This window comes from Bidens hawaiensis, unplaced genomic scaffold (assembly GCF_021521415.1).
Source record: "Bidens hawaiensis isolate Kalapana, Puna unplaced genomic scaffold, B.hawaiensis_p1.1 tig00015320_1, whole genome shotgun sequence".
NCBI lineage: Eukaryota > Viridiplantae > Streptophyta > Magnoliopsida > Asterales > Asteraceae > Bidens > Bidens hawaiensis.
In genome coordinates this window covers 399,947-412,035 of record NW_027492369.1, presented here as the reverse complement: position 1 = coordinate 412,035, position 12,089 = coordinate 399,947, and the positions used below count along the sequence as shown (strand labels likewise).

At 30.8% G+C, this 12,089-nt stretch overlaps 1 protein-coding gene across 1 annotated transcript; it reads right to left on the bottom strand.

Annotated features, from left to right (window-relative positions):
- Positions 1 to 7,618: 7,618 nt before the first annotated feature.
- On the bottom strand, positions 7,619 to 11,193 carry LOC143548932 (putative chlorophyll(ide) b reductase NYC1, chloroplastic). Its single transcript, XM_077039969.1, has 10 exons — positions 10,862 to 11,193; positions 10,141 to 10,219; positions 9,910 to 10,045; positions 9,449 to 9,523; positions 9,163 to 9,358; positions 9,012 to 9,080; positions 8,779 to 8,918; positions 8,512 to 8,634; positions 8,201 to 8,393; positions 7,619 to 7,888 (listed from the first exon to the last, which is right to left on the bottom strand). Exons 1-10 carry the CDS (start codon positions 11,126 to 11,128, stop codon positions 7,706 to 7,708), a joined length of 1,461 nt encoding a protein of 486 aa, XP_076896084.1. The 5' UTR covers positions 11,129 to 11,193; the 3' UTR covers positions 7,619 to 7,705.
- Positions 11,194 to 12,089: the final 896 nt, after the last annotated feature.

Genomic DNA, 12,089 nt, shown 5'->3' with positions numbered 1-12,089 from the left:
AGTTATAATAGGAAATAAGGCATCGTTAGTATTTTATAAAAGAGACATGAGAGTTATTCACAAAACACACAAATGTCCGTGTTAGTCGATTCGGTTAAAACCAAACGCTACCTAAACAATAAGGTCAATATTATTGTGCAAATTGAACTTTTTTATGAAAGAAAATATTTATTTGATTTCATAATACATTAATAGTTTCTGAAAATAAAAATAAAAACAACAAAACCTTTATATGAAAGAATATGATTTGAATAAAATATTTAGAAAAGGATAAATAAAGGTTTATATGAAAGAAGCAAGACACCAAAGTATGGTGTGGCTTCTTTTGAAAGGCAAGATTGCACCATTTGGCATCGTTGGCAGGCAGCCTGTTTGGTTGGTTGCTTATCTTTTCAATTCACATGCAACGTCACAAATCCAGGATTACCTGTCACCATTATTATTTTATATCGTATTTTATCCTTTTTATACTAACTTGTTTGGTAATTAGAAGTTTGATTAAAACTTCTTAATCTATATGGGGGGCTTTAAATATACCAAAAGTTTTTATTTGGTATACCAAGTCAACCCTATTAATCTACTACTAATCATTCAATCAACTACTAATCATATCAATCATCATTTTTATTCTATTTTATTTAAATATAACTACTAATCATTACATAATAATTATTTAAACTACTAATATCTATTTTTTAATTAGGTTTTTTTAAAGGCTATTGTAAGGCTGAGGGGTGTGGGGGGCGCGAGAGGGGCACGAGTGGGGGCGCCAGCCAATAATATTGTGACGTGTGGCAGAGAGAGAAACTTGATAAGATGGGTGTTGGTAGTGGTGCTCGCGCCCCGGGACATGGTGTGGAGGGGCGCGAGAGGGGGCGCGAGCGGTTTTTTTTTTATTTTTTTATAAATGTATTAAAAAAATGTATTATTAAAAAAACTCATAAATTATTTAAAAAACACACATTAATTAAAAAAACACATTAATATCTAAAAAAAAATTAAAGTTAACTTTAATTTTTTTTAATAAAAAACGAGTTAACTTATTATTTGTTATAATATAATTACCACCATTTTTAGTTTTATTTAAATACACGTTTGTCAACAGTGGGTAAAACGTTTAAAAAGAAATTTAGGGTCGGTTTTGTCTAATAAAAAACAATTCAAGATAACATTCATCTAATTATATATTATATAAAAAAAGAATAAGTTATCCCCTATGCATAAAAATATTAATCTTTATTAAATATTAAAACTTGTATTTGATATAGATATATATAGAGAAATTTTTTTTTTTTTTTTAATAAAAAACGAGCCCAACGGCTCTATTCACGCATCCCAAGCCTCCTTCACGCCATTCCCAGCCGCTAGCCCATCCGCGTCTGCCTCTTTTTCCGCGCTCGCGCCCCTCTCGCGCCTCGGTGGTGTGGTGCTCGCGCCCCGGGGCGCGAGCGGAAGGGCTTTCGCGCCCCTTCTCGCGCTCCGCACCCCTCAGCCTAATTAGTTTTTTGCAATACTAGTATTAATAATAGTATATTAAATATTTTATTATACAATTATGAATATTACTAGTCTTCTAAAAAGTACTCAAATATATAAATACGAAAATACAAGTTCATTATGAATGTAAAAACACTAAAATAATTAATCACTTAAATCCACAAACCCACTTTCAGGACGCTAAAGTTGGCTGTACAGTTCTAGACGCGTATGATTAAGACAAATTGTTACTTCACACGTATGATACAATTATGACAAGAAACAACAACCAATATCTAAAATGTAGGGTCTGAGGAGGGTAAGATGTAGACAGCCTTACCTCTATCCTATAGGGATAGAGAGGCTGCTTCCGGTGAGACCCCCGGCTCGATAGTAGTTTTGCATCAAGCCTTGGACATAAGGCACATAACACTCAATCATCGGGACACCGGCTGATCGGTGCATGTGCCCTTGTCTTTCGGCTATCAACGCCACCACATGATGCCTGATTAACCTTCCGCCACTTTTAACGTTATTTTCACAAGATTATTTTCACAAGCAGTCCGCTACAAAGCGAATTTTGTCTAAAAAGCGTATACGAATATAAGAATTTAACCCATCTCATAGATTTGATGATCAAGGTACTTATGATGAAGAGAGTGAGTTTGTTAAAACACTTAAACACACATCACATATATTTTTTTTAGTACTTACCATATCCAGTATTATTATAATTTTGTAACTAAAGTTTGATTCCTGTTCCATCATTTAGTTTTGACGGCACCAGGTTATAATAGGAGACTATGCGAGTAGGTGACGTTTATTAGTTAGATCATTGAATTGAACGAATTTAATCTCATCGCACTGTCGTGCCATCAAACAAGTATTCACGGACGTTAGCCTTATCTGAGATAAGCACATCCCAGCATGGTAAATTTATCCTCACAGCTCATTTAAAACATCCGTTGACGGCTAATAAAAAAAAGTTGGGATGCATTTTGATCATGTATAACAACATATAACATGAAAATGAAGAGATAAATGCTTTACATAACATAAAAAACCAAAAAAATAAAATGCCGTTGAAAGTAAACGTTGCTTAACGCCACGGCACCTCTTCTCACGTTACCTCCACACACACTTTCTCTTTTATTTTAAAACCCATCACTTCACTTCCATTCTCTCCGTCGTATGTTTTCCGAAGCCATACCATCCCTCGTTTCCATGCTGCGGTACCCCTCTCTCGATGCCAAAGCCGCCGCTCTCCTCGCTCTACTTAACCTTGCCGTCCGAGATGAGACGTAAGTTATTGGATTTTAATAATTCAAACTAGAACCGATATTTCAATAATAAATTATATTAGTCTGTTCGATAATAATTTTAACTTTCACTTTTTACTGCTAACATAGTTACCTTTTAATATTCCAAACTACCCTATAATAATATTAACTTTCACTTTTGTCCTGTAGTATAATTATTATTAATTTATACTAAAATTAAGCTTGTTTTTAATTTTGTTATTAAGTATAAATCTGTGATGATTATGCTAGGCTGTGGGATTGGTATTGTGAAAATTAGGATCATGGGATTATTTAAATCGAATTTTATTATTATTATTATTATTATTATTATTATTATTTTATTTTGAAATTTGATATGATGACAGTTTTTGATATAGATTTGAATTAAATAATTGTTGTATGATTTGGAGTGTGGTTTGTGTCATTTCTGTGCTTATATGTTCATCTTTTTGCCTCGGATTCATCAATTTAAAAAAAAGGTGAAGACAGTGATATTAAATTAAAGTAAATTTTCTTAAAAGTGTTTGACTTTAGTATATTTTTTGGTATATTTAACAGAACCCATCTATATTGGTTTAAAAAAAAAATCTTAGCGCTACGGCGTTAATTCCACCGACGTCTAACATGACGATATAGTTTCGTCTAGTTTTCTTGTTCTGGTTTCTGTTTTAAATACATATGATATGCCTTAAACTGTTCAATACATTTGTATTGTTATCTTCTTTTTGATGGTTCTTGGTTAGTAGTATATGGCAACTGATTAAAACTTCGTGGTTCTTTTGGGTTAAAATACGAAGTTAAAACAAAATGATTAGTGGTGTAGTGTTGCACCGAGTCTTCCTGGTTTCTTTTACAAATTCATGGTCCATACGGTATGACTTCAATTGTTTTGGTATATTCCGTAAATTTGTATTGTTACCTTCTTCTTGACAGCTCTCGGGTGTTTTTCATTAAATTGTTGTTAGAAATAGATGTCAAGGAAGAAAATTTACAAACATTTTTTCTAACAACTTTGAATTTGCTGATAAGAAACTCATTAAAAATAACTATAATATATTATTATATTACACATACTAGCTTTATAATCCGAGCCACACACGGGATGATACAAATTATAAAATTACATGTAAAACAAATAATTACATAACATATATGAAAAAATGTATTACATTTATGTTTGTATCTATACCATGTGTACATAAAATTGATTTTATTTATGTCACAAAATGATTTTTTAAAATGAACTTAATAAAAAAACACGTGCAAAAACATACCCGAGAACGCTCTTTCTATTGAAAATTTACTCTCAGTGTCATATATGTATAATTGAAAGAATTTTGGTTATGAACTAATTTCGAAAATAAGACTTTTCATACGATAGTAGTTTTAACCACTCAGCCTGAATACAGAATGAGCACTATCTTTATTGATATATTTTTCAATTACCACCCATCGAAGGGAAGGAGATCATTAAATTGTAACGACGGATGCTCTTCAAGAACTATGTTTTTTTAAGCTACACCATGAAAAAGATTTTAATAAGTTTCAGGGGGTTACTCGACTTTGTCATTATGACAACATAAAAGATAACATGTTAACCCATTCAATTTTATGAATATTTTGCTTCATTTGAGCATTGTTTTGCATGACATGCTTCCCATACAACGTTCTGATCATAATTGAATAACACAAATATTTCAAATTTGATAAAAATTATAAACATTAATAGGCCTTGATGATATATTGAAAGTGTTCGCAATCTTTTCTTAAATTTTATACGGTCGAGGAAAACATAGTCAATATACCAAATTCTAAACCTTTTGATTATTACCAAAAATGCTATTTGAAAATAAATTTAAAACCCGAATCATGTTTAAAACTTTCATCCGTTTGGCATTTCAAGTCAATACTTTGAACCCGTAACAAATTTAACGACAAGTCTATTTGCACTCTCAAACTTTTAAAAATACTCAGATTTCACATTTTTAACACGTAACAAATTTTGACCTAAATATAGTTAACTTGTACCAAAAAATCTATTTACCAACTTTTGACCCATAAAAATCATATTTAAGTTTCACAAAAAACCCAAAACAATCATTGATAAAAAAAAACTAAGAAATTAAACATGATAAACTTTGTTATGTCACTATAATTATATTTTAACATATTTATAGCTTACTAAATTAATCAAAAAAATAAATTGATAGATTTAAAGCATATATTTATAATTTATAAATGTAGATGACAATTTACAACAACAACAACAACAACAACAACAATAATAATAATAATAATAATAGATAAATTGAAACCAAGTTTAACTAAATTTTTACATAAGACAATTTATGGGTATTGAGATGTACACACGCTTGAAAAAGAGACTTTTAATAGTTTAGACATATGTTAGTTGTTTCAAGCAAATCAAATGGATCTCTATAATAATAATATTTTGAAATAAAGTATTTAAAAAATTAGTTTAACAGACGTAATAAATAAATAAACAAACATTAAACATTTTTTTATTTATTGAAATCATCATTAAATAAGAGTTAATGAAAATTAATTTAGTAATTTTAAAAATAATAATAAATGTAGCATATTAATTTAACAGATTTAAATATAGTTTAATTTTGGAAATAACTTATGTGTTATCTTATGTGAACACTTAAGAAAGATGACATATGTCCACATGGTCTTGCTTTAATATAATGGTAAGATAAGATGCTAATGATAATATTTGAAATTATATTCTTTTCAATATTTGACAAACATGATTTGTTATTGATTTTTGGATTTCACAAAGTATTTTGGAATATATAGTAAAATAACATGTTAATATTTATTTTTATAAAAATGTATAGATATAATATAAATAGAGTGTAAAAAAATTATAATTATTTATCTATTACATATATTAGTAAATTAAGATATTAATTTTGAAGGGAAAAAAATTATTATAATTAACCAAAAGATGACACGTGTGCACAATTATTTTACTTTATTAGAATAGGGTGCTATATGCTTTTAATAGAATGACACACAGATGGGTAGAATTATAATACAATATTTTTATGGGGAAGGTTCATGTGCATTTTAGTCTTAAATGAGAACGTAGGAAGTAATACCAATTTATTAAAAAATGAAAACGTAATAAACACTATCAACTACAATACCAATCTACATAAACAATTATTTATAAGAACAAAGAAAAAAACCTAAAAATTACAACAAAAGAATCAAAATCAAGAACAAAATAATAACAACAAATACCAACAAATGCGTATATTAGTAAAAGAAAAAATCTATTAATAACAACAAAATATAAATAAGCAAATACTTATAATGTCTCGATAATAAAAAATTAGCAAATACGAACAAAAAATAACAGCAAATACTTATAAAAATAAACCTAATAATAACAGCAAATTGGTTCTTACTGTTTTCATGTTAAGAATAAAATGTATTTGATCCTAGTTTATATTTTTATAATGGTGATGATAAAAAGTAAATATAATTTAAAACGGCTAGCGGATGCTCATGTGAGCCGGCTAATATGTTGGCTGGTTGCCATCGGCTGGGATCATTTGTTTTTTTTTTTTTTTTTTTAATATCTTACTTTTATGTTTTTTTAATATTTAATTAAGCACCCTATAATTGAGCTTATTACATGGGGGATATGATTAAGCAGGCGCGTGATATACGGGTCAACCAAGGAGGAAGAATGTTTGACCGGGGTCCTATGTTTTCTCTTGATCCAACTCAAGCTTTCCTTAATAAACTCGAAATTTACTAACAAAAACATTGAAATTATTAGGCCCAGGGTGGAGAGGTATACCTTAACATCTAGTGTGTTAAGTTGAGCTGGCAAGGGTTAACGAGTGACATACCACTTATTTTATGGGTTAAGGGTCGTTAAATACAAGGTGAGTTAACATGTTAACGGACTTTAAAATCCTCTACCACGCACACACAATAATTTAAGAGTCAATTTTTTATTAAATGAAGATAAGTAAAGGGAGGTTAAACAATTTTCTTATGGTGAGATGAAGTGAAATGTGGAAAGCTAGGTGATGTGGTGTCAACGTGCGAGTTTTATTAATGATGAGGATTCGAATTACAAAACCTGGGTAGAATAAACAAATACAAATACGAAATCAAAATTTGACGAATGCTAAAAACCTGTTGACTTAAAACAGAAACTAATGATATATAGTAGTCAAGGGCGTAGTATAATGGGGATCGGGGGTGGCCCTGTCACTGCCGTTTTTTCGCTTAGTAGGGTAAATTCAAGCGATTTTGTCCGAAAATTCTTATAGGTATTGAGCACGGTCACATCCGAGGTACTGGGTTCGTGACTTCGGTCACTGTTATGACTAAATCCAAGCTTCACCACTGCAGTCAACGCTCCGGTCCGACAACGTTTGGCTTTAACGACATGCTCGGCGCAACGCGTCTGGTTAAATACTGGTTGGAACCATGACAGTTGTTGTCTTTCAATATCTGTTACAATCTAATGAAGTTATCGGAACACAAACATACAAGCTTTTTTTTTTTTATCAACGTTTTGACGTGAACTTTTTAAACGATTTGTTTTCTCCGCTGTGACGTGCTTACTTTTATACACATTTCAACATGAAAGACGTTAATTGATTGTATGTTAATGATCTTTTGAGATGGAAGAAAGTAACTCCTCATGAATATAATCAAATTTATATTAAATCCAACAAGCCATCTCAATGGAGATATCTTTTGTTCATTCAATTACAACAAGATATTACATTTTGCTATATTTTTTTTTCTTTACAATAGCCACTGCAAATCATCATGATACTATAGATCAAAACATCCAATGTGGATCAAGAGACTGTTTTCTAGCAAGATAATAATAATCTTGTAATGATGTGTCATTTAAAAATAAAAGCTTTTTACGTGCCTGGTAGCGTGGTGGTGCCCGAGAGAATAATAAATGCACAAACTACAGAAAGTGAAAAAACCGACACCCAAGTGTTTTCTGTGTACATTTCCATCGCGTCTGTGATAGAAAAACGAGTTCGGCTCTCGGCCCAGTTTCTTAGCCTATCTGCTTCTGCTGCATATAATGCTCTTCCCTGAAATAAAATAGCTTTTAATAACCAATTTTAAAGTTTAAAGCTTGAAATTTTTCTAAAAATATAGTAAACAAAAAAAAAATCAATCTTTAGAAAATTTAACTAAAGCTTTTTAAATGTAAATAAACACACTTGTAATAAAGTTTACAAATGTTCTTGACTGCCCATTTAAATCAAGAACATGATATTACAAAGTGTCTGGAAAAGTTGAATTTGGCTTTATTTTTCTACTACATATAAAAAAGTCAAAGTCAAACTTTTTTTAAAAGTTTGACTTTCCACCAAATATAACGAGAAGTTTATGTGATTTACCTTGTCATCAAACCATCGTCCTCGTCTTAACCATGCAGTAACCAAAGCAAGTAAAATTCTTGGAGGAGTTAAATAATTAATCGCTTTTCCACTTCCTTTTACAACCCGCATTCGTGGGACCAATGTTCTTGCAACCGTCTCGGGTAACTCACATATTATGTTGAACATTTGCTTGTTTTGAATAGTAGACCCACTGCCATAAAAGATTGTGAAAAACAAATCTTTTTACTACACCTTTTGCATTAAAACAATAACTTTTCTTAAATTGCATAATTGTTATTTTATATATTAAAAAATCCAATTTTTTTTACCTCAAGAGCAAGTCTGTGAGAACCATGCCTGGAGAAGCCGTATGGACTCCAACTTTAGACTTTCTGCATTCTTTTAATAACGAAGATTGAAGTTGTCTAAGACCGCATTTTGTTGACCCGTACCTGTAATATACACCATATTAATTAAATAAAACAACTGTCTAAGACCGCATTTTGTTGACCCGTACCTGTAATATACACCATATTAATTAAATAAAACGACTGTCATCAGATAAAAACTTGACTTGTTACTTGATAAAAACTTACACGGCTGTCAAAGGTGTACTTGATCCACCCGAGCCAGCACCATCCATGTTAAAAATATGACCCGCTTTATGCTGATTACTCATGACGTGCATTGCTTCACGCGTGCAAAGGATGGACCCCACCAAGTTCGTAGACACAATCTATTCAATAACAAAAAAAAAAAAAAAGTTGGTTTGGAGTAAGAAAAAATATATCAAGATAATAAAAATGATATACAAAATATTAAAATGTACTTGTTGTATATCTTCATCTGTAAACTCTAACAATGGTCTGAAACCTTTGTTAGTCCCGGCATTATTTATCTGTAAAAACAAGATATAGTTAGTAACTAATCAAGAAAGTAATGTAAATATACTTATATATATATATATATATATATCTCACCCAAATGTCTATTGAACCAAGTTCATTAACAGCAAAATTGGCCAAATTTCTAACATCGTTAGGATCACAAACGTCACATGAAGTGCCAACGACCTTCGCATGAGCTAGGTTTTTCCTACTCAAGCTTGCTTCTTTTTCCACGCCTTCTTGTAAGTTTTCTTCAAGTTCTTTAATAGTCATTTCAACGGACTTTTCACTGAGAAAAAAATATATATAAATATCTAACAGTTTATGTAAACAATGTCAATGCGGAAACAAGTTTCATTGATTTGGAAAAAAAAATTACCTTCTTGAAGTAATAACCACCTGATCTCCAGAAAGTAGGAATTCGCGAGCAAGAGCTTTTCCAAGCCCTCTAGTACTGCAACCAAACAATTATGAAGTTTCAATAATCAGCTTGCTATGTCATTCTTTAAAAAGTTTTGACTTTTAGGGTCAAAAGAATTAGAATTTAGCATTTACAATCATTCAATATGATACTTTTTCTCAAGCAACCATCTTTTTTGTGCATTAATGAAACTAAAGATTTAAACTTTTATCGATTTAGACCATAACGAAAGACGGGAACCTTCCGGTTATGACAACATATCAAGGTATGAGATTCTTATTCTTTGACTTTTAGGGTCAAACAATCAGAATTGAACAATTCAAATCATTCAACATGATACTTCATACCATATATCAAATCAGCTATCTTTCTTGCTTTAATAAAACTGGATCAAATTGGAGCATAACGAAAGACGGTACCTTCCGGTTATGACAACATTTCGAGGACCGCCTCGACTAACTTCATCTAAAACCATGTTTGAACCAATCATTGTTCCAATGATGATGCCACCAACCCAACTGAACCAAATCAAATCATTCATTTGACCATCTCCACCTTCAGTCAACATTTTGGAGGCAAATTAGTCAATCTTGCTTAAAAATAAAAATCTTTAGCAACTAAAAGTTTTGATCTTTAGATCATTAACTAACCTGATATACTGAATCCAGTTAACAAAATCACTCCAGTGCTCATCATGGTCACAATATATCTCCCAACATGAAGAGCAATCTACACATTTTCAAAAAAAAAATAAAATTAAATAATAATAAGAATAATTAAATTTAAAAAGAGTATTGCATAACAACATCATATCATATTAAACATAAATAAACAACATTATAAAGAATATTTACAAAATCCCTAATTATAACACAATCTATACTACTATTTCAACAAAGAATTTCATACTCGAACAAGAAACCTAAGTCTAAAATTGCTTAACTTTTAAGCAAATATTAAATTTAAAAAACAATTAAACATAAAAATCCAAACTTTAACCATTAATGAAGTTTGCAAAATCTCTAATTATAATGACACTATTTTTTTATTTTTTTTAAATATATTTAACCAAGAATCCTAATTCTAAAAAATTGGTTATAACTTACAAGCACAAACTAAGTTCATAAAACAATTAATAATAAAAATTCAAACTTTAACTATTAATGAAGTTTGCAAAATCCCTAATTATAATGACACTATTTTTTTTATTTTTTTTATTTTAAATATATTTAACCAAGAATCCTAATTCTAAAAATTGGGTTAAAACTTATAACTTATAACTTATAAGCACAAACAAAATTCATAAAACAATTAATAATATTAATAATAAGAATCCAAACTTTAGCAATAAACAAAGAATAAAAACCAAACCTTTGCTAAATTCTCTTCCAACTTATCCATAGACTCCTTAGAAAAGATCAAAGATTTAACAGTACCCTGCAAACACTTCTTAATATTATTATTAAACCTCCCAATATTCTTTTTATCTTTCCCTTCATCTGTAATTCTAAAAGACTTGCAAGGCTGCAAAATCACCCTCCGGCAAGAAAATGGTGAGACTGGGTCCCACAAGACTGAGCTCCGGCAGAAACCCAGATGGGGTTGGGTGGTCCTGTGGTGGAAGTTGGCCGGAATCATTGGTGGGTTTGCCGGGAAAACTTAAAATAATGCTTCTTGATGATAATAATAACAATAAAGTGAATAAAGTGCAATGTTTTATTTATTTAGATTTTTTTAAGGAAATTGAGAATGAAATGAAAATATCTTAAAAGATTTTATTAAGACAGAAGGGATAAGTGTGATGACCACACGTTATAAAAACCTCATCTTGTTGCCACGTGGATCTTGGGATTTTATGACTAGTTGGCTTAGTATTATTAATATCAAAACATTTTACACGTTATTAGTTGCATAAAATCAGAAAATCGTATGACTATACTCAGGGCCGGGCCTTGTGGGTGTTTGTGTGGTCGACGGTCGCAGGCCCGATATTCTGCTAGGCTCGAATTTTTTTTTAAATTCTATGTATTTTTATTAAAAATAATATGTATATTTTATGTTTAAACATAATTACATAACCATCAGCCTGGTTTGGCAAATGGGTATTACTCACAACCAAGAGGTTGTGGGTTATAGCCTCACTTCTCAGACTTGACACATGTTTATTCTTTTTTTTATGCAAGAGTTTTATACGCAACCTAAATTATAACCAAGTAAGCCCATATAAAAATTAAACTGTTTAAACCCAACAAAATACTCCTTTTACTTAAGACCCAAAAAAATTTTCGCCTCTGGCCCAAAAGTTTTTTGCTTTCTCGGAACCGGCCCCGACTAGACTTAGATCCTAATTCCTAGGCAATGTTTGGATGGTGATCATGTAGGAATAACGGTTAGTCTATAAGTCGTGATGACATGTGTGAGACTTTTCATGTAGTTAAAGACTCAGGCATCAGGCATGAGAGTAAGTTAGATTCGAGTTTAAGTATAGACGCGAGCATGTAGTTCTCTTTTGGGGTGAAAAAGTATATAGTAATTAGTCAATTTGGAGCTATGTGACAATAATGTGTTGTCAGGTGGTTGTCCATCACTTGATTTGCTA

What these genes read in the sequence shown, in the direction of transcription:
- LOC143548932 (XM_077039969.1), bottom strand. Translation starts at nt 11,128, where the DNA reads ATGATTCCGGCCAACTTCCACCACAGGACCACCCAACCCCATCTGGGT. An exon ending in GTGGTTATTACTTCAAGAAG is followed by an intron (nt 9,359 to 9,448) that starts GTAATTTTTTTT and finishes TTTTTTTCTCAG; the next exon opens with TGAAAAGTCCGTTGAAATGA. An exon ending in CTCACAGACTTGCTCTTGAG is followed by an intron (nt 8,394 to 8,511) that starts GTAAAAAAAATT and finishes CTTTTATGGCAG; the next exon opens with TGGGTCTACTATTCAAAACA.